The sequence below is a fragment of the Phytophthora parasitica genome (assembly GCF_000247585.1).
Source record: "Phytophthora parasitica INRA-310 unplaced genomic scaffold supercont2.52, whole genome shotgun sequence".
Taxonomy (NCBI): Eukaryota; Oomycota; class Peronosporomycetes; order Peronosporales; family Peronosporaceae; genus Phytophthora; species Phytophthora nicotianae.
In genome coordinates, this window is record NW_008649038.1 from 14,692 (window position 1) to 37,879 (window position 23,188).

The 23,188-nt window shown below is 51.7% G+C and overlaps 11 protein-coding genes across 24 annotated transcripts; 5 read left to right on the forward strand and 6 right to left on the reverse strand.

Annotated features, from left to right (window-relative positions):
- Positions 1-1,202: 1,202 nt before the first annotated feature.
- On the reverse strand, positions 1,203-1,431 carry PPTG_23808 (hypothetical protein; the record flags this gene model as incomplete). Its single annotated transcript, XM_008913090.1, has 2 exons — positions 1,203-1,243; positions 1,278-1,431. 2 exons carry the CDS (start codon positions 1,429-1,431, stop codon positions 1,203-1,205), a joined length of 195 nt encoding a protein of 64 aa, XP_008911338.1.
- Positions 1,432-2,022: 591 nt separating this feature from the next.
- PPTG_23809 (hypothetical protein) lies at positions 2,023-6,446 on the forward strand. Of its 3 annotated transcripts, XM_008913091.1 has the most exons (11): positions 2,023-2,564; positions 2,633-2,876; positions 2,938-2,990; positions 3,063-3,114; positions 3,176-3,750; positions 3,820-3,913; positions 3,989-4,047; positions 4,109-4,201; positions 4,278-4,378; positions 4,445-4,857; positions 4,932-6,446. In XM_008913091.1, exons 1-11 carry the CDS (start codon positions 2,052-2,054, stop codon positions 5,882-5,884), a joined length of 3,150 nt encoding a protein of 1,049 aa, XP_008911339.1. In that variant the 5' UTR covers positions 2,023-2,051; the 3' UTR covers positions 5,885-6,446. The 3 variants fall into 3 exon arrangements, with proteins under 3 accessions (XP_008911339.1, XP_008911341.1, XP_008911340.1); XM_008913093.1 differs by having other exon boundaries at positions 2,023-2,990; XM_008913092.1 differs by having other exon boundaries at positions 2,023-2,990; positions 3,063-3,750.
- On the reverse strand, positions 5,626-7,234 carry PPTG_16282 (hypothetical protein). The gene is made up of 3 exons (XM_008913094.1): positions 6,616-7,234; positions 6,266-6,545; positions 5,626-6,209 (listed from the first exon to the last, which is right to left on the reverse strand). The coding sequence occupies exons 1-3, from the start codon at positions 7,133-7,135 to the stop codon at positions 5,924-5,926; spliced, it is 1,086 nt and encodes a 361-aa protein (XP_008911342.1). The 5' UTR covers positions 7,136-7,234; the 3' UTR covers positions 5,626-5,923.
- A 140-nt stretch (positions 7,235-7,374) lies between these two features.
- On the reverse strand, positions 7,375-7,566 carry PPTG_23810 (hypothetical protein; the record flags this gene model as incomplete). Its single annotated transcript, XM_008913095.1, has 1 exon — positions 7,375-7,566. One exon carries the CDS (start codon positions 7,564-7,566, stop codon positions 7,375-7,377), a length of 192 nt encoding a protein of 63 aa, XP_008911343.1.
- Positions 7,567-8,290: 724 nt separating this feature from the next.
- Positions 8,291-9,492, forward strand: PPTG_16283 (hypothetical protein). The gene has a single exon (XM_008913096.1). It carries the CDS (start codon positions 8,331-8,333, stop codon positions 9,318-9,320), a length of 990 nt encoding a protein of 329 aa, XP_008911344.1. The 5' UTR covers positions 8,291-8,330; the 3' UTR covers positions 9,321-9,492.
- Positions 9,329-10,743, reverse strand: PPTG_16284 (hypothetical protein). The gene has a single exon (XM_008913097.1). It carries the CDS (start codon positions 10,421-10,423, stop codon positions 9,470-9,472), a length of 954 nt encoding a protein of 317 aa, XP_008911345.1. The 5' UTR covers positions 10,424-10,743; the 3' UTR covers positions 9,329-9,469.
- PPTG_16285 (hypothetical protein) lies at positions 10,368-12,279 on the forward strand. Its single transcript, XM_008913098.1, has 2 exons — positions 10,368-10,715; positions 10,794-12,279. Exons 1-2 carry the CDS (start codon positions 10,579-10,581, stop codon positions 12,148-12,150), a joined length of 1,494 nt encoding a protein of 497 aa, XP_008911346.1. The 5' UTR covers positions 10,368-10,578; the 3' UTR covers positions 12,151-12,279.
- A 171-nt stretch (positions 12,280-12,450) lies between these two features.
- On the forward strand, positions 12,451-17,289 carry PPTG_16286 (hypothetical protein). 4 transcript variants are annotated; one of them, XM_008913100.1, is made up of 7 exons: positions 12,451-13,414; positions 13,477-13,569; positions 13,629-14,688; positions 14,762-14,876; positions 14,950-15,103; positions 15,170-16,080; positions 16,148-17,289. In XM_008913100.1, the coding sequence occupies exons 1-7, from the start codon at positions 12,557-12,559 to the stop codon at positions 16,389-16,391; spliced, it is 3,435 nt and encodes a 1,144-aa protein (XP_008911348.1). In that variant the 5' UTR covers positions 12,451-12,556; the 3' UTR covers positions 16,392-17,289. The 4 variants fall into 4 exon arrangements, with proteins under 4 accessions (XP_008911348.1, XP_008911347.1, XP_008911350.1 ...); XM_008913099.1 differs by having other exon boundaries at positions 14,950-16,080; XM_008913102.1 differs by having other exon boundaries at positions 15,170-17,289.
- PPTG_16287 (hypothetical protein) lies at positions 16,262-19,364 on the reverse strand. Its single transcript, XM_008913103.1, has 2 exons — positions 18,516-19,364; positions 16,262-18,454 (listed from the first exon to the last, which is right to left on the reverse strand). The coding sequence occupies exons 1-2, from the start codon at positions 19,107-19,109 to the stop codon at positions 16,643-16,645; spliced, it is 2,406 nt and encodes an 801-aa protein (XP_008911351.1). The 5' UTR covers positions 19,110-19,364; the 3' UTR covers positions 16,262-16,642.
- Positions 19,365-19,942: 578 nt separating this feature from the next.
- PPTG_16288 (nicotinate-nucleotide diphosphorylase (carboxylating)) lies at positions 19,943-21,446 on the forward strand. Its single transcript, XM_008913104.1, has 2 exons — positions 19,943-20,222; positions 20,288-21,446. The coding sequence occupies exons 1-2, from the start codon at positions 20,105-20,107 to the stop codon at positions 21,073-21,075; spliced, it is 906 nt and encodes a 301-aa protein (XP_008911352.1). The 5' UTR covers positions 19,943-20,104; the 3' UTR covers positions 21,076-21,446.
- On the reverse strand, positions 21,035-23,184 carry PPTG_16289 (hypothetical protein). 9 transcript variants are annotated; one of them, XM_008913105.1, is made up of 4 exons: positions 23,044-23,184; positions 22,900-22,987; positions 21,456-22,833; positions 21,035-21,395 (listed from the first exon to the last, which is right to left on the reverse strand). In XM_008913105.1, exons 1-4 carry the CDS (start codon positions 23,128-23,130, stop codon positions 21,137-21,139), a joined length of 1,812 nt encoding a protein of 603 aa, XP_008911353.1. In that variant the 5' UTR covers positions 23,131-23,184; the 3' UTR covers positions 21,035-21,136. The 9 variants fall into 9 exon arrangements, with proteins under 9 accessions (XP_008911353.1, XP_008911354.1, XP_008911361.1 ...); XM_008913113.1 differs by having other exon boundaries at positions 21,111-21,384; positions 21,456-22,825; positions 23,044-23,177; XM_008913110.1 differs by having other exon boundaries at positions 21,112-21,395; positions 21,456-22,825; positions 23,044-23,177.
- Between the last annotated feature and the right edge of the window lie 4 nt (positions 23,185-23,188).

Genomic DNA, 23,188 nt, shown 5'->3' on the forward strand with positions numbered 1-23,188 from the left:
GAGTGGATCGCAACGCGATTTTGCGAACCCCACTCCACCACATAGATACTGATCACTAGCCGATTCGTAGCGGATGTATCGATCCTGAACACCACCAAGAGACCATCCAACGCGCAACAAAAACTAGAGATTGACGGTCCTACCATTGTTCCACTGCACGAAAATGTTGCAACACCCTTCCGTATCGAATGATTCCATAATGATTGAGCCCAGTCATTTGTGTGATCGCTTGACGCAGCGTATTTCCGAACCGAATTTGTTTTTACGAGAGCCTGGGAACAGTGACACTGGCTGTTGTGTTGGTCGACATGCTAAGTAGATAGCAAATGAAGTGACCCAACAGGATGCAGGACTACGGGGATTCGCGTACATGTGGCGCGGATCCTTGTGTCCAGTGCCTTCCTGATTCGTCTTAGATTGATGCATAGTACAGCCGATGCTATCGTCGTGAGCACTAAAGTGCTGCATGCACAGGGTTCGTACTGACTCCGAACGGCACATTAAGTTCCATTGTCGTTAGAAAAAAAAATGTGTGAAACCCGCGTCCTGCCTTTCTAATGTCGCTGGGTATAGCTGCTGATACAGCGAATATGGGAATGGATCCTTACCCTATTCTTTTGGTGCTCCTGATTGGAACTTAGCCGCTTGCAAACGCTTCAGCCCGAAAAAAGAACATGGCGTAAATTCCTCAACTCAATTTGTCCAGTCGAGTCAAACTATGCTGCCCTTTCGTTCTTTTTCGTCCATTTCGATATCACCCTGAGGCTGCCACGATAAGCCTGTTACGTTCTACCAGAGATTCATGCCTCACGGACATCATGCGCTGTTACGTTATCGCCATTTACACCGAGATCATCTGTAGATGTACCATACACTGCACTCGACTCATCAACTCCATTTATCACCACACGTTTGCCGTAGCTACTTGAGTCCTTCGAAGTAAAATGCGAACGGATTGAATGTTAAAGAGATAAATCCTGGCTGTTGTTAGCTACTGCCTAGGCTAGCAAACTACTTATGCAGTGCAAAGGATGCGCACCCATCGTCTACACCCATTGCCAATAAAAACTTAATCATAGTGGTTCACACCCATGCGTCACTGAGGACAGGCGCTTGTGGCGTCAGGGTGCGCGCCGGATAGTAGGAGCTGTCACGTTCGCACTCAGATACCCCACTGCTCAAATTATCTTCACTATGACTAATCATAGACGGCCGAACAGCACGTTCGAGGGCTGCTGCATCGCTACATAGTCAACTTGCATTAGATTTTTATCGACCTCTCACACCAGCGATATTTAGCATCACGAAACTAGTTACGACAGCTACAAGGCACTTCGACGCGGCGTCACACGTATTGAAAGCGCTGCTGGCCGCCCTTGTTGCAGCTATGCTGGTCTTGTTGGTCTTGGAGGGTTGCGTGGCCGTGGTCATGCTGGTAGAAGAAGGAAGGTCGGCTTGCTGCTCTCTGGCTTGATTCGTTTTGACGAATTGCACGCCACTGGCCACCTGTAGGAAAAATCACAACCAAAAAGACCACAACCTTGCAATGTGTCGTGTGCATACAAACGCTAAGATATTCCAGTGTGCAAATATTGGTATTGCGGATAAATAAGAGGCAATTTTTCCTACGATTGCATACAAATGGCAAGATCTATCCTACAAAACAGCGACAATCCCGATTACTTGATCGATTGCGCTTCCTTGCATTTGGAAATTCAGGATACCGTGTCCTGCAATAAGCGAACTAGTGCGTACAATGTCGTACAAATTCTGGAGAGTGCTCCCTGTTCCCATACTTTAATGAACGAGCGGTAAAAACTCACAATCTATGCTCGTGGAGCAGATTATTTATGTACAGTCGCTCCCGCTCGTCTGAGGTTTGAGTTGGATGCAGCATGCACTCTCTTTATCAGTCTTGTATTGTATCAACTCCTGGTGACAAGGTATCAATCTTGATAGATTATTATGTATCTCAGTGATTAATTTGGGAATGATCTGTAAAATGATCTAATTTAAACTTTTACGAAATTTACATTCCCGCAAATCAGTAAATGAACTTAGAGCGACAACTGTCGGAGCTCTTTGTGCTGCGTAACAATGCGCTGGCAGACGCGAGCGTGGCTTCAAAGTGGGTGCTCTGCATCCACGATGCTTTCTACATGACCAAAGCCACTGTACGCAGGACCAGCAAATTCCTAGAAATGGAGACGAAGTTGGTGCAGACGTTCGAGGAGCTCAGTGCTGGCGATGAAAGCGATTTTTGGGTGTTTGCCGTGCTTGTCGTGCTACAACTGGCACAAGAGACGTCCCAGCGAAATACATCAGATAGAAAAAAGGATATGGTGCAGTTAGTTGGGACAGAAACGGAGAAACCTATGGACAAGAAGACGAAAAAGAGGTCGCAGCCCTACGCCCCGCTGGCTTTTATGGTGATCAACGCTTTGAGAAAACTCACAGAAGGGGAGGGAAAGAGACAACAACTTCGCCATTGCCACATTCAAGGTAATGAGAACCAAGCATTGAGAGATTTTTGTGTGCATGGGCTACAAGATTCAACTTTTGTGGTATGTGTATCTGGTGGGATGCAGTTGGGTGGCTCAGTGATAACGACTTGTTCTCTCTCCTGATGCAGGATCAGAAGCTGGTAGTTGAAATTATGGCTCTGTTTGCTATTACGGACATCAACCCCCAAGCCGTTCGAGATGCCGCTCAGAGCTTGCTTGCGTCCAAGAAATACACGGGGTTAATCAAACTCTGTACTATCTTCAGTTCGTTGGACTGGTCCTTCGCTTCGACCGTCAGGACGATGACCAAGTGGAAGGATTGGTCAGCTGCAGAGCTCCTAGCAAGGACTTTTGGAGAATCAGACAACAATGGTAACGAATGCTTAGTTGTGCTGTTATATTGGGTCCTAACGCGTTATTCTGTGATGAGCAGAGCTGGCAAAGGTGCTGGTGGATGAGGCCATTGCCATTCAGGATGTGAAACGCGTAATATTATCGTGGATTTCCTCGAGCTTCCAGTGTCATATACTTACTTCCATTTGTTGTAATCTGCTGTAGGCGCATCGCATCGTCAACAATTTTGGTCTCCAGGAAGAGTATCCTGATATTGGTGCGTATCAAGGTCATGCCCATTTAGATGGACTGTACTAATGAATGCTTACTTGATGTAGATCTCCAGTACTGCCATGACGGGTTAATGAAGCTTATCGAGCGCCAGCGCTGGCAAATGGCGCTAGCTTTTGCTGGCAACGATCTCTCACTGCAAAAACTGCTATTCGATCACATGGTGGCTGCGGGTGAAATCCAGTGGGCCTCTCGACTCGCTCAGATCCTTGCGATCCCAGATTTCGATGCTCAAGTAGCGGACATGATTGCGAAACGAGGTTTGTTGAGGACGAATGGACTTTCACACTCCGCAAATGCAGCTGCATTGAACGGCTGTCTATCATTCGAGTTGGGCAGTGAATCCGTTGTCATGTGCGATACTGAAGAATCTCTACGAAGCGCGATGGATCACCTTTTTAGAGGCTCTGATTTTAGTTTGGAAAACAGCAACGAACCGATAAATGCACCAAGTCGCACCGCATTCGCTGCAGAGCGAATCGTTGGTCTGGATGTGGAGTGGAAACCAACGTCAAGCAAAATTGCAGCCGCTACTGGTTCGAAAACAACAAGTGCCATGGCGAGTATTCTTCAAATTTCGTCGTCATCACGGGTCTTTGTTATCGACCTGCTTGCCCTCCAGGTAAGATCTGAATCTGCTGGTTGCATGGTGTATCTGGCTAATGTATTTTACTTTTTGTTCTTGCTCTAGGATAATGACTTTCTCTTCGAGACTTTGCTTGGACGTTTGTTTGCCGATCCTTTTCTCCTCAAAGTTGGGTTTGGCTTTGACACGGATTTAAAAGGTACAGATCGTGCTGCAATTATAACAATTAGGTACTTAAGTGTTTTTACTAACCTAATGGCCATTTGTTATGCAGTGCTCCATCAGACATTTCCCGAACGATCCTCATTGATTAACATCACTCCCTTTCTGGAGGTAAGCTCCGCAGCACCTTGGTAATCATTAGCCACCACTAATCACGTCCCATTTCTTACAGTTGAGTGCCGTTGTATCCAAGCTACTCGGGGTGTCAGTGGGGAACAGCTTGTCGAATGCCACAAGCACAATCCTAGGTAGTCCTCTGGATAAGGTAACTCGAAAGCATTGTTTAGTTAGTCATGTTTCTCATTGACTGCTGTACTGCTTGTGCTTGTGTTGGGATCAAGCGAATGCAAATGTCCAACTGGGATGTACGCCCGCTCACAGAACCCCAGCTCACGTATGCCGCTCTAGACGCTTACTGTCTTGTTCAGATCACTAACAAACTGTGAGTATTGGGCATCTTACAGTCTGTCCCAATGTGACTACACACTCACACTTGATGCTTTTGCAGCCGTAAGAATGAAGATACCAAGCTACCACCTTGGGAAGCTACAGCAGCTGAAATCCATGAACTTGCGTATCCGTCCCCGTTGACGAATGAGGAGACAGTGGAGGCTATTTCGTTACGGAACAAGTACCATAAAGACTGGGTGAAGAGTAGAAAGAAGCCTCTATGTGGTGATGTGGTGGCAAATCTGTTGACTCCGCAAGACGTTGAGGGTTGCTGGGAAGAACGCAAAAGGAAACACCAAGAAAATGAACTCAAGCACTTACAGACTGGGGCTGGAGCAGATCAAGAGATTTTGGACACGGCACTGACGTTCCTTGATCCTCTTACTGTCCGAAACCTTCTCAAACAATCCCGCGATTCCGAACAACCAGCTACGTTTATAGCGGTCAACGCTATCTGCTTCTTTGCCGATGGTGAGCGCAGTGTAGCCCCCTGAAAGCTTCAATCTGTACTAATTGTTGAAGTGTTGCTGTCTACCCATTCACAGAGGAACCGTGCGTTGCTTGCATCGAGGCGAACTGCAAGCTCGACACCGCTCAACTTGCGATGCTCTGCGGTGTCAGCCGGAGACGAATCAAACTCGCGACACCTGCAGAGTGCTGCGACTACTTTGGCTTCGAACCAGGGACAATCCCCCCTTTTGGTCACCGAGAGCAATCAGATCATCGCGTTCGAATTTACGCCAGCAGCACGCTGCAACATGTGAAATCTCTCGTGTGTGGTGGAGGGTCCCATGAATCTTTATTGTGGCTCAACTCGAAGGCTTACTTCGCCCTGATCGACATCGAGACTGTAGGCGACATTCAAAGGGGGGTTTCCGCTGTCGAATCAATAAATGAACAAGCTACTAAACCACCTGCTCGTCAAGAGAGAAAAGTGTCAATTCGAGAGTACAAATTCCTCGCAGATTCAATGGTGGCGCGTGTTGGGAAGTGGCTCCGAACTATTGGGATGGACGTGATTATCTGGGATCCCTACTCGGTCCCCAAGAAAACCGCTAGCCAGGATCACAAGGCGGCTCTACTGGCTCTGTCTGTATGCGAGCAACGTATTTTACTCACTCGTGACAAGAAGTTGGCCAATCGACGTGATGCCGGCGCATGCTTCGTGGTGTCCAGTGACGACCCATTCAAACAGTTCCAGGAGATTAAGACCCACTTCGCACTGAAACTCGTCAAGGACGAGATGATGTCGCGATGCTCGCGTTGTAACGCCAAGGGGTTTGATGTCGTCGACTTGGACTACGTGCGCAACCAAACGGAGGATGAAGTGCATCCAAATGTGCTGGAGGTTGTGACTGAGTTTTGGGTCTGTCGCGTGTGCCATAAAATCTACTGGGAAGGCCCCAAATACGACTCCAACTACGCCAATTTACTGCGGATGTTTGACGAGGACAGTATCGTCGACTCGGTGTCCAAGACAGACGCCATAGAAAAATAGAATCATGTTGACATGTTCAGCGTAACTCGAGTTTCAAGCCTAGTTGATGAGCAAAGTCTCGTCGTCGTCATAGCCAAACTCCTTCTTGTACTGCGAGAACAGACGTTCGATCTCCGCAACGTATTGGGTGTGCACAGCGCGGATCTCCTCCTCAGTGGGGTTGTCCGTCTGCTTTGTGGGAATGGGCTTACCATACACGACGCCAAAGCGCTTGCCCTTAGGAGGCTGCTTGGGCATCCACATGAATTTGCCCCAGAAGATGATCATCGGGATCTTGAGCGTCTTGCGGAAGAAGTCGATCACTCCCTGAGGAGGATTCCACATGCTGCAACACGGGAGGTCAGTATACTAATCGATTTTCAAAGTGCATTGTCCACTTACTTGTAGAGCCACTTCTCTCCAAACACGAAGCTTGGCACCAGCTCCGCTCCGTGGCGCATGGCCAACTTGACGAACCCGAGACGTTTCTTCAGCACGAGTTCGTTCAGTTTGGAGTTGGGGTCCGTCTTAAAGATTTCAGGTACGCCGCCGGGGTACACGACGATGCTAGTGCCGTCATTGAGAACCTTGTCGGCTGTGGAGCGGGAGGCGTCGACGCCGCCGAGCCACAGGCAGAGTTCACGGCCCAGAGGGACGTAGAACATGGTTGAGGCACCCAATGCTGTTGACAAATGACACCACCATACAGTTAATACCTACGAGTAAAATAAATTCAGCCAGAAGCGCCTTACCTCGCGTCTCGATGCCTGGGAAGACCTTCTCCCAGTTGCCGCCATACGTGGAGACGCGTGACAGCACAATGATACCGTGCGGGTGGAAGCCGAAGATGTACTTCTTGTTGCTGTCCAGTGCCTGTTCCCGGATGACTTTGATGCCGAGAAACTTGGCGCTAAGGCCCCAGATGCCGCTGGAGCGGAAGGCTGGCCACGGGTTCCCCTTTGCTGTCTTCTGGGCACCACTCAGGAAGGACGGGAGGTAGAGCGCCACGAGCGCCACGGGCATGTAGCCGTAGCCGATACTGTAGAGATAGTAGAAAAGCACAAGGAAGGGCACGCCCCAGACGTTGTAGTGGATGGTCACGAAGCTGAAGAGGTCGGTCGCAAGGTTCTGAGCCCACTGCGGCACTCGCGAGTCCTCGGAGAAGAAGCCTGGCGTCTCGTACACGAACGGAGCGTCCTCTTTCTCGGGCGTGACCGCAGTGGTGGCCTCGTTATTATCTTGCTCCACGGTCTTGAACTCCTGCGCCGTCATGTCTGCAAATGGCGGCTGGAACGCGTGTGGCTGGCGGCGCGGATTAGAGAGTGATGTAACAGGCGCCGTGGAGCTGTGTCATTTGCAACTTCAGTTTGTGTAACTTTATGTTGGTTTAGTCAACAGTTTTGCAGGAAAGAGCCATTGACGATTTATGGTACTATATTAAGTCAACTTTTGATATTTGGAAGGTCATTTACCGGTAATGCAGGTTTGATTCTTCAACACAAGAGGATCATCTACTTGAGCGGCACACACACGGTGTCTCCTAGTTCATTCAATGCACTCATTATCCAAGCCTTATCTTTCCCCTTCGACACCATAGAAATCGATTGCGCCTTCTTCCGGGTCATTCTGGCCGAAGTGCTGGCAAGTAGTCCTCGAACCTCCGGGATCTCATCTCGTTTGCGACGGTGAACCTTAAAGTACATTTCTTCGCTAATAAATGCAGTGTGAGGACATAGTGACATCATTATTGACTGAAGATACTTTTTATGAGACTACACAGAACCCTCTTGTAAAGAGAGCCATTGAGACCAAGGCGGCGGCTCTTGAAAACAAACAAAGCGGTCTCCAGTTACGAGAAATCTAACCCGGCTCTACTTTCAAGTCCTACTTCTGCGGAAGTAGCACGTTGCATGGCGTGAGGTCCTGCCAACAGGTATTAAATACCAAAAAAAAAAAAAAATACAAAAGTACCATCCATTGGCAATCCCAAAGAGGTGGACGTTGATCAGTGAATGAAATTCGTTACTTTTTATGAATGGCTACAGTTGGGCAGCATGTTGGCTTCAACGTGCTGCCACAGAGCTTGGTTGACAGCCAGTGCCCGGCGGACTGAATACCGAATAAGACAATCTTCTCGCATTTCCAGCCTGGCATACTAAATTGAAGAGGTCTTGGTCGAAGAACGGACCTGCTCGGTTACACAACAACGGCGTACAACACCAAAAAGATCAGGAATAATAGTGCCAGCTCAATGCATGGCCACGATGGTGGAATAGAACTTAAGTCTATCAGTATATTCATGCACGGCGAAGTACAATCCAAGGAATCGATCCACGTCAATACATGAAGCTTTCCTTGCGAACACCCAATAAGCGCCTGTGATTCGCGGAAAAAGCGCCGCTTCAACTTGGAGCTATTTTTGGGTTGAGAAAAGCTGCTGGGCATTGATACATTTTGATCTACGAGCATGGGCAACTTCCTCGTCTCGTCGGTCTGTCGCGCGCACAGCCGCTCTGAGGCCGTATATGCAATCGTAAAGGCGCAGGTTGGTGCACTGCGAGGCCGCCAGCGTCACGGCTCGCCACTGCATCGACGGTGTGCGGCGCAACAGGCGGCATTGCTGCGTGCGCTTTCGTCGAAGATGGCGCTTACTGCCGCTGTGATGAGTTGCTGGGCCGCGGCAGCTACAGCCCGTGCCAGGGCCGCGTTCATTACGTCACTCGTATTCATCGCCAAGAAGTTTATCGCGAGCGCGAGCCCACAGCGCACATTACCACCGCAGGACTACGATGACGTATTCGACGAGTTCCACGATGTCTTCGAGACAGCCCCCCGGCCGACAAAGACGCTTCGAGAGTTGCAACACAGCGCCAACCTGGAGGCTGAGAGTCTCAAGGCAGAGGCCGAAGTGCAACAAGAAGAAGCAGAACAGAGCGATTCACCAGAGGATACTGACAACAATGCAGCAGAAGTCAAGGACGACGAGACGGCCTATGACACTGACGGCACGAACCAGCTGAGCGACTTGGACGACGAGTACGAGCTGTTACCGAAGCTAGAAGAAGATCGAGCGTTCTATGCCGATCCGGACAACAACCAGAAGGAGAGCGATGCTAGCCGGACGGAGGGCGAGCGACTGTTGCAGCTCGCCTCGAGCATCTCCGACACTTCGATGCGCGTCGAGGAATTTATTATCAGCGGCAAACACGACAATTTTGAGGTCATTACGAAAGATGTGGACGAACACGCAGCAGAAGCCAGCGAAAGCGAAAAGAGGAGCATCGTACGCGTGCTACTGGCCTACTGTGCCTACAGTGAAGATTCGAATTACTCGAGCGAAATGGTGCTGACAGCAGAGGAGTGTTTGCAAGTGTGGCAGGGAGACGAAGATCGCGCGTTCAAGTCACTCGCGGTGCTCTGTAGCGACGTCCCGCGTCTGTGTGCTGCTCTTGAGTGAGCCTACTGATCTGCTGCAGTGAAGTCTTAACGACACTTTATTTTATGGAGAAAATATTTGATAAATTGTCACTTTTGAGTAAAACGTCGCCTTCGAGCGTTGGTCACCAGTACACGTGCATTAATAATTAGGAACTGCGACCGATAAGATCATTTCCGAGATGCTGTCGCGGTCCGTTTCTTCCCAGCTCGTTTGGCAGCCTTGAGTCGCTGCAGTTGAGACCCGACGGGGTCGCCGAAGTGCTGAAACGAGTCCACTCTCGCAGCAGTAGTAGCCTTTCTCGAGCCGCTGAAGCGTGCCTTTGACGATTCTGTAGGCCGATGGCTCGAACGTGCTCGTCGCTTTTGCGTGATGTCCTTGAACACGACTAATCTCGAAGCTAGCACGTCGTCCTGGTGCACGTCGAGCAGCGGTATACCGAGGCCCAATCTCTTCGCCTCCTGCTCTCTGCTCTTAAGCTGCTTCTTTTTGCTCCTGAATTGTGATCTAAGCGCCGAGTTACTGGCATAGTCGTCTTTGAACTCAGCATCCTGCAACTCCACGAGGGCCTCGAGTCCACGCGACCGCTTTTTGGCTGCTCGTTTGTCCTCATTCTCGTGCTCTAGTCTGAGAAACGGATCATCCTGAAGCTTGGCGGCTAGCTTGGGGTCATTCAGGCGTTCCGTCTGCCTCTCTTCGGTGTCCACTGTCCCTGCCTTCTGCTTGACACCGCTTACCATTTCATAGCCGCGTGCCTTGGGGTCTGTCCTGATCACCATCTCGCCGCTACAGCTAGCACAGCTCATGCGGAATTCCCAGACCGCAGACGAAAAATAGTTACCCACTCGTTTCTTGCGCGCGTTGAAGCGGACACCCCGTCCGATGTGCGAGTCGCAATGAGTACACCAGACACTGAAGGGCATCTCAAAGCGTACTACCAACACGCCGTCGCTCGCCAGGTTCTTGGCGCGCTTACCCAATGGGTGAGACCCGTGGAACGTATTGAGCGAGCCATGCTCGGGTCTCCAGTCTGCCGGGTAGTAGTAGCCGTCGGCTTGGGTCGCTGCAAGTGAAGACATTCGTTGTTTTGTGGAAGACTGAAGAAGAAACTTGGTATAATTCATTTAGTTTTAGACCACCTAAATACTTTATCACCCCCAAGATTTAGTGGTTCTTTTCCAAGGTGACAGAAAAACCACTGGGTTTTAGGATCAAAAGAGTCTGCCAATACAGCCAAAAAGATAAAGTCGCAGAAAATAAATCGAGCTCTCCCCGTAAAATGACGCGCCGAGGCCCCAAGACCACGACGCACGTCCATCGCGATACGAAGACGACCGGCGCCAAGTCGGACCTGTTGCTTCACCGTCATCGTCTGATGCGACGCTCGTCAGGCTTCATGCTGGCGCGCAAGTATCGGTAAATAGCTGTCCCTGTCAATGGCGATCAAGTCACACGTCTCCACAACTGATGACCATTCTGTATATGATACGACAGCAACCTGTGGCCGACCGAGAGCGACTTCACCCGAGAACTCAGCAGCCGCTTCACTCCCAGAGCAGTGCGCGCTGGAAGTGGAGAATCCGCTGCGCCAGTGACCTCCACGGGCTCCACAAGCAGCAATAACAGCGTGACGGGGCTGAACGGTCCCAAGGGCTACACTCGCGAGGAGCTCATCAATTTCTGGAGGGAATTATCACTTGTGGCCAAGCGGCGATTGCTGCGAATCCGCCGCGAGACGTACCTGACAGCGCTGGACCAGTTCCTTGTGGGCCAAAATCTGTGCTGCGAGTGCCACGACAATGTCATTGCAGAGTGGGAAGACCACGAGCGGAAGCGCTCAGGGAGCCGCTCTCTGCAGGATGTTTTCAGTGTTTTCCCTCCGTTTTTGGATGATGAGGATGACGATAGCGATGAGGAAGATAACGAATGCGATGAAGAGGATTGCGACGAGGAGGCAGACGAGTTGGAGGACGAGTCAGACGAAGATATGGAGGATTTGGTGCTAGAGGAGGAGGAACTGGTGTTTAAATATGAACTGGAGCGCGAAGGGCGACGGGGTGCCGGCGGCAAGGGCGGTATGTTGTCGGACGAGTATCTGGCAGCGCTAGAAGTGGGCAAACGGCAGGAAGACGAGCTGCTGCGACTTATTCAGAAAGAGGAACGCTATATCATTATTCGAGAGGACCATACGGACTTCATTATGGATCTCATCCGCTGTGGCGAGCAGTTCAGCTACGTGTCTCCATTCCGGCCGGGCTTCGATGACGATGAAAGCGAAAACAGCGAAGACGACGACGATGTCGATGACACATGTCCTGGAGCGAACACGTCACATCTGGCACAGGAATATCTGCTGGAAGTACTCGCCATCAAGTTTAGAGAACAGCTGGAAGACGCGTATCAAGAGGCATTGCAGCACTCGCTTGCTATTCAGGCTGAACTGCTGCGTGACGAACTTGCCGACCTCAAGGCAAGTCAGAAACCCTCCACTAGCAGTCGAAAGAAGAAGAGCAAAAAGGAAAAGAAGCGCCGCAAAAAAGAGGCCGCAGCACAGAAAGCGACAGAGAAGGTGAGCTCTCGAGATACAAATACTCAGTCGCAGACGCCAGCATCTCCGAAGTGTAAGTCTGCAGCATCAGAGAAGCAGCAGCCTGCCTTAGCATTGACGGACGGGAGTGGCGACTCGGAGACGGAGGTGCGCGACCCGGAGGAAGACGAGATCGACCGAGAAGTGGAGCAATTCCGTCTGTTGCTGGAGAAAATCAACGCCGAGAGCGCGTTGCGTTCCCGTAAGAAGCTGGTGCTGCCTCCAGGGTCCTTCGCCCACTTGACGTCCATGACCGTCTCGTAAGAACCGATCGAATTTGCCAGGACGTATCCAAATCGCAAAAATCTGGAAAATAGTCTGCTATGATAATCCACTCCATCCGGTGTTCTAAAAAAAAGCATTTGTTGCACTTGAAGTGGTTTCTAAAATGGCTTTTTGAATAAAAAGTACTTTGTATAGAAAAAGGCGCATTGCCACTTTTGACCTTTATTTTATTAAGGTGGGCCACAAGCTAATATGAGCAGTGAAGGCAAGAACTTTTTTTCAGGAAAAGTGCTTTATGACGTTGGCGCCAGCAGATCAAACTCGGCTGTCATACGCGGCAAAAAATCGTCTCTTTTCTGTCCGTCTGATATTCACTCTGGTGGTTGACGGTTCCAATTGCCATCAGTCGGCAATTTGAAGTGAAGTGAGCAACGAGTGTCGAGTGATGGCAAGACTGCGCTCCCGGCAGCCGGCAGCAGAGTCTGAGAGTTCGGATACAGATGCAGAGGTGTGTGCAGTGTGCGAGGAGCAATCGCAGCGTGTGACAGTGAACTGCTCGGCCTGCACGAAGCTTTTCCATCTCGGTTGCCTCACACCTCCGCTGCGTCGTCGACCGCAGCTGGTAGACGCGTGGCAGTGTTCCGACTGCAAGGGAGAAGGCGAAGCGACCGGGAAGCGTGTAATCAATGGAAAGAGAAAAAAGCGAGAGGCTCCGGTGGAAGTGGAGGAGGTAGCGCAGCCGACGCCCAAGAGACGTAGAGTATCAACGAGATCCACGCAGAAGAAGGGGGACGATGATTTGGATGAGAAACCTATTGCTCAGACGATCACGAAGCGTCCGAACGGGAAGGCTCCTATGAAGAAGAAGGCGAAGACGCAGCCACGAGCCAGTGGTCGAACGGCGCGTCGTGCCTCGTCTCGGATAGCTGCAGTTGAACTAAGTGACGATGACGACGATGAAGACAACGACGCTGACAGTGATTTCGTCGGAGAGAGTGCGTCTGAAGAAGACGAGGAGGATTCAGTTGTGTCGAGCGATGAAGCAGAGCGAAAACCAATCAGAAGACGCCCAGTCATGAAGAAATCCCCTCCGATACAACGCACCGCAATGAATCGCATTAGAGAGCAACCAACAACTCCTGTAGATGTCTCTGCTCGCCCCGTTACAGTCAACAACATCTATGGTAGTGACGCTGACTCCTTAGACATTGAAATTGTTGGTGAGAGTGAGATTTCGGACGTGGAGGATCTCTACGATGGTCCCCACTACTTCATTGAATACGCAGCCAATGGCAGAGCTAAGGTAGGTGACCTCAAGTGCGATGTTGATGGTGTTATAATGCTGCTAATGCATGTTAAATGCAGTGCAAGAGCTGCGAGCAGAAGCTTCTCATCAAGCAGCTTCGAGTTGGTGTAGACATTCGACACTCGATCTTCGGTGACGGGACATATTACAAAGTACGTGTCTTTCTGGCCTCTATGGATGAATACTCATCTAACTGCTACTTGTTTTGTAGCATTTGGAGTGTACCGCGATCGGACTGAAAGCTGGACTTGCCAAAGGAGAGGCAGAAGGTGAAGACGAGAACAAGAAACCTGCCAAGACAAAGAAGAAAAATAACGATCCGATTGACGGCTTCTCACGGCTCCATGCTGCAGATCAGAAGCGTGTGCGTGAGTACATGGAGAAGAACGACGAGAACGGAGTCATCGACGAGCGTCTCCCTCTCACAGACGACCACTTCAACAAGAAAGGTCGTATGCCAGAAAAGGAGCCGTCCAAGCACTTGACTGCCACTCTGTTACCGTATCAGAGAGAAGCTCTGGCTTGGATGGTCGGACAGGAACAAAGCAGCTATAAAGGCGGCATTCTCGCTGACGAAATGGGTATGGGAAAGACCATTCAGGCCATTTCGCTCATGCTGGAAAATGTCCGTGAGAAGCCCAGCGGGAAGGCAGCTAAAGCCCGAAACTCATCGACAGTGTACGGTGGAACTCTCGTTGTTTGTCCTCTTGTTGCCGTCATGCAGTGGAAGAGCGAGATCGAGCGGTTTGTGGAGCCTGGTCACCTGTCTGTGTACATTCATCACGGTGCCAAACGTTTGGATTCGGTGGAGAAGATTGCATCGTACGATATCGTGCTGACGACTTACTCTATTATCGAGAGTGAGATCCGTAAAACACTGGGATGGTCGAAAGTTGCGTGCAAATATTGTGGGAGGAAGTACCTACCTGACAAGTTGGTGTCGCACTACAAATATTTTTGCGGACCGGATGCCAGGAAGACGGCGTTGCAGGATAAACAGCAGAGGAAGAAGACCAAGAAGAAAGCCGCTGGTGAGAGCAGTGAAGAAGACGATGGCTTGAAGAAACCAGTGCGAAAACCTAAGGGTCCAGCGAAGAAGAATGATGATGGCAAGAAGGCGACACTCCAGAAGACAAAAGGCAAGTCACCTCTTCACCAGATTCAGTGGACGCGTATCGTGCTGGACGAGGCCCACTACATCAAGGACCGCAATTGCAACACTGCGCGTGGTGTCTTCGAGCTCAAGTCAAAGTACAAGTGGTGCTTATCAGGTACGGCTGTGGTGGCGGAATATCGATAGGATTGTGTGGGCTTAACCACAAGTTTATTGTCGTTTCTGCGCAGGAACGCCTTTGCAAAACCGTATTGGCGAGTTGTTTTCACTGGTTCGGTTCCTCCAAGTGAAGAAATTCGCTTATTATCACTGCAATACGTGCGACTGCCAAATGCTGGACTACAAGTACGTGTGGTTAACTTACCATCTACTGTAGATTGTCCATTATATCTGACGCGTCTGTCATTGGTTGATCCAGTTTCCCGGATAAAAAATGTGCGAAGTGTACGCACAGCGCCATCCAGCACTACTCGTACTTCAACAAAAAGGTCGTTATTCCAATCCAGGCGTACGGCTACGTCGGCGAGGGCAAGCTTGCAATGCAGAGATTGCAGAACGACGTTCTCCAGCACGTAAGTACTGCCTTTAAAGGCTTGATTTATGGGAAGCGGATGCCCTTTAACGTGATTTGTCTGCAGATTCTGCTACGCCGTACGAAGGAAGGACGCGCAGACGACATTTCACTTCCCCCCAAGCTCGTGCGAATCCGAAAGGACCGGCTGGACGAGCGTGAAAATGACTTCTACGAGGCCATCTACACACAGAGCCAAGCGCAGTTCAACACGTACGTGTCGTCGGGGACGCTGCTGAACAACTACGCCCACATCTTCGACCTCCTGATCCGTCTTCGCCAAGCAGTGGACCATCCATACCTCGTTATTTACTCCAAGACAAACCCGGCACTCCAACTCCCGAGTTCAGCTGCTCCATTGGTGGAAGAGCAGCCTTTTGGTGCGACTGACGCTGCCTGCATAGAGGACGAGCGATCGTGTACAATCTGTCACGAATACATGGAAGACAGCGTCGTCGCGAAATGTGGCCACGAATTCTGCCGCGAGTGTGTGAGGGAATACATCGAGTCGCTTCCAGCGGGCGGAGAGGCGACATGTCCAACGTGCTCAAAACCGCTGACAGTGGACCTGTCTCCACCTGTGGAGGAAGTCAAAGCCCTTTCGATCGAGGAGATCCGGTCCCCGAAGGCTGTGAACCTGTCGAGCTTCCATCGCAACAGTATCCTTCATCGGATCTCGGACGTTCACGCCTTCCAGTCCAGCACCAAGATCGAAGCGCTTATGCAAGAGCTGGAGCTCATGCGCGCTCGTGACCCGTCCGGGAAGGCCATCATCTTCTCGCAGTTTGTCAACATGCTCGATATCATCCAGCACCGTCTGCAACTCGGGGGAGTCAATTGTGTTAAACTGTCCGGCAACATGAGTATTAGCGTGCGAGACCGAACCATCAAAGCCTTCCGAGACGACCCCACAGTGACGGCGTTCTTGATCAGTCTCAAGGCAGGAGGTGTCGCACTCAACTTGACTGTCGCGTCACAGTAAGTTTTGACGCTCTCTCCTCTTGCTGGCGTCTCTGCAGTCGTCTAACTCTTGTGTTTGTTGCAGCATCTTCTTGATGGACCCGTGGTGGAATCCTGCAGCTGAGAATCAAGCTATTGATCGCACGCATCGATTAGGTCAGTTCAAGCCGATTCAGGCCACTCGCTTCATCATCGCTGGCACCGTCGAGGAACGCATTCTCAAGCTTCAAGAGAAGAAGCGGCTGATCTTCGAAGGCACTGTCGGAGCCAACGTGAGTGCTATCTGTCGTCTTACCGAGGAAGATCTGCGGTTCCTCTTCGCGACGTGAGCTGAGCTGGTTGGGGGGAGGATGTTGCGTGCTCTTTATTTGCATTGCATTGATCTGTTCACGGTGTTAGTTTGCTGTATTTCCGAGGTAGTTAATCGAACTAAAAAGTCAGCTAATCAAAGTACACAGTGAGCAGGTATCAAAAACCAGCAAGCCAAAAAAGGGAAACAAGAGTACACGAGCGCTCAACAAAATAATACGAAGGTAGGCAGGAGCTTGAGTCGATCGCCAAAGCAGGACACGTTTGCTCTTCACGTCGTGTAGTCCAGCGTAGTCGACGGCATCCCTGCCACCCCATACAAAAATGGCGACGCCAATTGAGGGTCGTTCTGCTGGTACGAGGGGATATACTGCAACGGCAGTGCCTGCATGCCGAAGTGGGGTGTCGGAAGAGGAGGCATGGCATGTTGAGGCATCCCCACGAGTTGCTGGGGATACACAGCAAGTGAATGTTGTTGCTGCATCTGCTGCTGCTGTGGTGGCTGCTGCGCATACATTCGATGGGCTACGTAGCTGCCATAGTCGTCCGCTGTAAAATGAGGAGAGTGCACTGACTGTTTCTTGTGAACGATTTGCTTGGGGGCTGGGAACGGCTCCGGTTTGCCTCGATTCGACCCAGAACTCCCGAAGACCAGCGGACGATAGGATTCGTGCTTGTCCAGTAGACTCGAGTTCTGGAATCGAGCGATCATCGCCTGCTTGCCCTGTAGTCGCGCGTACGAGATGGCGCAGACCTTCTCGCTGTTGAAATTGGTCCACTTCTGGCCGTCGAATTCCTTGTGGAACGCTTCAATGTGCGCCGCCTCAATAAAGTTGATGAAGGCGTAACCCATGTTGCACTTGTTCTTGAAGTCGATGGGCAGGTAGAAAAAGTCGTAGTTGCCACGATGATTGCGATTGATCTCCGAGAGCAGCATCTGCTGCGTGTACTTGTTGGGGATGTTGCGGATCATCAACGTTGTTCGTTTATCCTCACCCGACGCTACCTTCTCGATCGACAAGCTGAATTCGCCGGTACCTTGATCGTTTCGTCCAGTGCTGGGACGTCCTGTGGAGCTGCTACCATGAGCACCAGCGTGGCCACCACTGGCCCCAGCATTGGACCGGAAAAAATGGTCGTTGTTGCTGAAACTGCTTCTCATGGACGCAAACTTGGCTGGAATACGCTGTCGTGCTCGAAAATCGTAGTAAGAATGCTGCTGTGGGTCTGTAGATATCTGGTTGCCGGCCTGGAACGACGAATATCCATTACCGCGACTCGACAACGTGCTGATGCTGCTGGACGACGGGAGTGTAAACCCGTTGGAATACGCCGAATCGCCAAAGCTGCTGGACGACAACGAGCCGCCAAGATACGATGAGGACGAGTTGCTCCGGGCTCGAGGCGCTGGCCTCGCCCAGATCTGCTGCTCTTCCTGAGGCATCAGCACTGGGGACGTGAGTTCTCCTGGATACGTGGCCGCCGTGGTGGATGCCATGGGGCTGTTGTTGCCAGCACCTTCGAGGAAGGACGCGTTGAGCGATGACGCGACGGACGATGTAGGCGACGTCAGAAGCGACGTGCTGCTAGACGAGAAGCTCTTGGGGCGAGTCCGAGTTATTCGTGGGTGTGTGGCTGCTGCTCGATTCAGACACTCCTGGAAGAGTTTGAGCTTGGAAACATCCAACGTTGGAGGTGTAGTGCGAGCCACAGTCAGTGGCCCAGTGGCGTGGAATGCGTGTGGCAGGCCGTTAAGTGCACCGGGTAGTGCACGCGAGTCGCTGTACTCAACGATGAACTTGGCTACTTGTGGATCAGGCTGCAAGACGCTGGCCACCTGACCGAAACATGTACATACATGATGTAGCTCGGCGGCAGTCGACCCACCGAGGGCGAAGCGTACGAGCAGTGTCGCCGAGTTGACGTCGTCCGGAAGTTCGTAGGGCAGGCAATAGCTGATGATGTCGGTATCGGCGCGCCAGCGGTCAACTGCTGCCACTGCGCTCGTAAGATCGAAGAAGGTGCAAAAGAGCAAACCTCCTGCAGTCAACTCGCGCCGTGTGCTAGCCACACTGCCAAAGTTCTGCAAGAAATGATCACATGTGAGTTCTTAACGTAACAACGTTGCTATCTAATTAACGTACGTTCAGGCGGTCCACGACGCGACGCACATCCAGCGCGTCCCAGACGCCGGCACCGCAGCGCACGACCACGTGGCGCGAGGCGAAGTTCGTCCGCATGGCGTCCCAGAGCTCACTGAGTTCGCCCTGTGCTCGCCAGCGCTCGCCGTCGCCCAACGCCACGTAGTCTGAGAAGCTACGCGGTCGCCTCTCAATAGTCGTAGTAGTAGTAGTTGTTGATTTAGGTGCAGTAGATTCGACGCTGGGCTCTTCATCAGTAGCGAACGTTAGTGCGCGTATCGACTCTGCCAACGCATCGTCGAAGCCCCAGAGCGCGTCACTAGTTGTCGTCTCAGACGAGCTACGCAGCTCTTCGGCCGCGGGCGAACTGGGCGGTGACGCTGTGGACGGTGAGTCGTCCTCTTGGTCGTCTCCTTCTTGACGATAGAAGCGGAAGCGACCCGTGGTCAAGTGGAGACTGCTGCGGTGGCGCGTACGCGAGCAGGACACGCACAAGTCGAGGCGACAGGCCTCACAGCGCAGCGCGGCGGATGTGGTTCCACACACGTCGCAGGCACCGGGAGAGTGCTGGTCCTCATTCTCAACGTCGCTCACCATGGTGAGTGAATGCTGGAGAAGTGGAAAAGGATCGAGCCGTTTGCCGTCACTATTATTGCTGATGCTTTGGAGATCTTTACGCCGCAAAGAGAAGCAAGCACTGCCTCCTCGCCTGCTTCCACGCCTCGGCCTTGGCCTCGGTGGTTACAGTGCGAGTGACTGGTGCGAGCTTTGGGGTTCGTTGTGGCTGTACTTGGCGTGAGTATGGGTCGCCCTTCAACACAAGGAAGGATCGCCCAAAAAGCAGCGTCCCACTGTGTGGCGCACTTCCACTTGATGTGCTGAACACCGAATAAGACCCTCAACCAGCAACGGCACGATTCAAAAACGGGTGCAGGGTTGCCAATTCGAGGAGCAACGGTCACAGCCACTGCAAAAAGTGTGGCTCGCGATAGCCCAACACAGTTCAAGTCAGCGTGAAGGCATCGTCAGGCCAGTCAAGGCATCCACACGTCATAGCGGTAAAATCCACTCACTGGCAGGGCAAGATGTAGTTCATCCTCGCGATATTAACACGCTGAGGTTTACACCGAAATGCATTTATGCACATGCGGGCAACAGTGCCACTCGCCTTGAACACGGCAAAGTACAATAGATGTTGAACGGCAGCTATCAGTGCTATTTGCAGCACCAACTGTATGCCGTTCGATGTTCACTCCAGCGGTTCGTACCGTACGAACAGCGGGAGTCGCTTCATAACATCCACATCTCCCTCGGCTGTACCCAGCATCAATGCGATGACAACAGCATTCCATTGCATGCAGTTAGTTCAACGCATTCGGGATGAACTGTAGGCGGTGACAAGGCGGCATGGAAAGCCTGTACTCGCTCAACAGCTGGCCAGCCCACCGCTTCCAATATGCAACAGCATCTTAGACTTTGTATGTAGTATAGTCGCACCAATCACGGTACTCTTTCGTCAACGAGTCGTGCCACGCACGCAGATACAATTCAGGCCGCTCGGCATCAAGCTTCACGTACCCCTCCATCAGACCATGGCCGAGCCTAGCAACAATTTCGCGCACCTGCTCCCCCCGTCGTGGATCAAGCACGTGCAGCTCTGGCTTGAGGACGACATTCCGTCCTTCGACGTCGGCGGCTTCGTGGTCGGCGGTGCGTGCTCTTCATCCCCCTCTCTAACGTCCCACAGCACTCTCTAACTCTAATTGTTACTGCAGAGACGGAGGAGACGGCGCTGCTTCTGGGCAAGTCGGAGGGAGTACTGGCCGGTGTTCCATTCTTCACCGAAGTCTTCCGCTCTCTCGACTGCCACGTCGAATGGCTATTGAAAGAGGGCGACGAGGTCAAGCCCAGTAGCGTCCCGGGCGGCAAAGTGCCGGTGGCCAAAGTGACGGGCAAGTGCCGTCAGCTGCTGCTAGGCGAGCGCACGGCCCTCAACATCCTCACGCGTGCCAGTGGCGTCGCTACGCAGGCCCGACGCTCCGTGGAACAGGCGCGCTCGCTCGGCTGGAACGGCCACGTGGCCGGCACCCGCAAGACGACACCAGGCTTCCGCCTCGTGGAGAAATACGCGCTACTGGTGGCCGGTGCCTCCACGCACCGCCACGATCTGTCGCAAATGGTTATGCTCAAGGACAACCACGTGTGGGCGGCCGGCAGCATCACTAAGGCCGTGCGCAAGGCCAAGCTGGCTGCCGGCTTCTCTATGAAGATCGAGGTCGAGTGCCGTCGCATTGAGGAGGCACAGGAGGCCGCTAAGGCCGGGGCCGACATCGTCATGCTCGACAATTTTGAACCGGAGCAGCTCAAGTCTACGGCCGCCGAACTCAAGAAGCAGTTCCCTCATCTGCTCATTGAGGCCAGCGGTGGCATCACGCCCGAGACGCTCTGCCAGTACGTGTCGCCCGATGTGGACGTTGTTAGTCAGGGCAAACTCACGCAGGGCTATCCGTGCCTGGACTTCTCGCTCAAGATCCAGAAGTCGGACGGCGTCTTGCAACAGTAAAACCATGTTGGCAAGGCTTTTCGACGTTAAAACAGAGGCGAATCAAAAGTAAAACTTCATTTCAGCGCGAAAACTGTTCGAGTCGTTCGATTAAATGTTGCACGTCACTTGCAGGACTTCTGCGGTTGCCGTAGCGATTTTTAGTGCCTTTCTGATGCGCACTCTGCTCCTCGAGCTGCATCAACCGCACGATCTTCGTAAGCCACGCACACAGCGGCGCCATCTTTTTCAGAAACATTTCTTTCGTGTTCACGTTAATGTTCGTCAAGCGCCACTCCAGCTCAACGACGAGTTGGGTCACCAGCTCCACTTGAAAAGGCCTGGCAAAAGCCAACAAATTAGCGATAGAAAAAAATGAAATTCATGTGCATACTTCTTACCTCTTCGCCCTGGGTGGGGTGAATCGTCGGAAAATATACTCGACGGACTCAAGAACGTCAGTCGTGGCTGACGCAGCGTAATTCTCACTTACAGACGATGGAGTTTGCACTTCGACGTCGATACTTTTCAGCAGCCAAAACCAAACAACACGGAGGCGCAAGATAGGAAGTGTCCCGAAGTCGGCGCGACTTCGTCTAAGCCACTGCGCCCCACTATGAATATCTGGCACGTTTAATTCCGACGATATCGTTGTGAGCAATTCGGCAATCTCACCAGCCGATTCGGTGCTAGAAAACGAGTAAAACCAGCCAAAAATCCGAGCAGCACAACGCGCTACGGACAGATCCTTGTCATCTTCATCACTGGCTCCCACTTCACTGAATGTTGTCTCCAGTGCTTCGTGAAGTAACCGAGGCCGCTCTAGTATTCCAATCCATTCATACTGCCATACAATATCTGAAGCGCTGCGTGTTGTCTGAAGGCGTTTGAGAGTGCTGCTCAACGTGACGAATACTCGCTCTCGCTGGCACTGGGACCAAACGTCTCCTAGCGGTATTTGACTTAGCAATTGGCGGTTAAATAGACGCGCAGCATTTTTTCCTTGCCTTGTGCTTGTTGATATCATACTCACCACCTCCATACTGCGACAGGATGAGAGCAGATCTACATGACGTCGACACCACTCAATGAACGTAACATACAAATACGAATATCGACGACACGCTGCCACCACAGTAATATCATCAGACTGAGAATCACTTGAGACGTCTTGAAGCCACCAACCGTCAGGCAACACAGCGTTGATTGGTTTGAATGGCTCTCGGTGAGCATCAAGCATCCACGTTTGCAAGTGCGAGCGCCAACTCGGAAGGTGATTCGCCCACACGCGAATTTTGCTCCCCAGTGTCAAAGCATCAAACAGACGCCGTCCACATCCCTGCAATTGCACGGACCGCCGATCAAATAGTCGCTGGAGGAAGGCACTGCCAAAAGATAACGCCTCCGTCCTTCCTGACAACGCAGCCTCTGTGAACTGCAGGAACTGTTCGTCATTCTCCAGACTCGTAGAGCACAACTCCAGTACATCAGAGAGTATATCTTTCTCCTCCTCCGTCTGCACTGCAGTAAGTAGTGATTGATGCAGCTCCATCTGTACGTCTGACTGTCTACAAGGCGCCGACACGAACAGTTTATTCTGCATCTGCTGTAATGACTTGGACATGGCTGGAGGCTGCAGTGTGTCGCCCTTTATATCCCCAGACTGAGCCACTTGAATGTCCAACAGTGTCTGAATGGCCCAGTCTCGAGTTGAATGCAGCGTTGTTACCGTGTCATGGGGAAGGTCCAAGTCTATGGGGAACACGGTCATCTGCAGCACTAAATCGACCTAACGTCAGCGTGAACTTCAGCACCAACATGCTCATACTGTAGCAATTAACGCACAAACGTCGGTTAGCTCTTGCAGCTGCAAAGCATTGACCTCCGGGGCCTGTAGGAGTTCGTCCAGCGCCGCCAATACCAAGCTCGGGAACTAAATACAGCAGCCATTTAGAATCTATAGTTGTAGTGACGCATGCACACACGCACCTCCGCGGTTTCAAGTGCAGCCTCGTACGTCTCCAGGCTCTGCACGGCCACCGCCATCCAGCTGAAGTCCCATGCTTCTTCGGTCATGGCTGCCCGTCTATAAATCGTACTTAAAAAATAATCGATCAGCTTCAAGCAGCAAGTA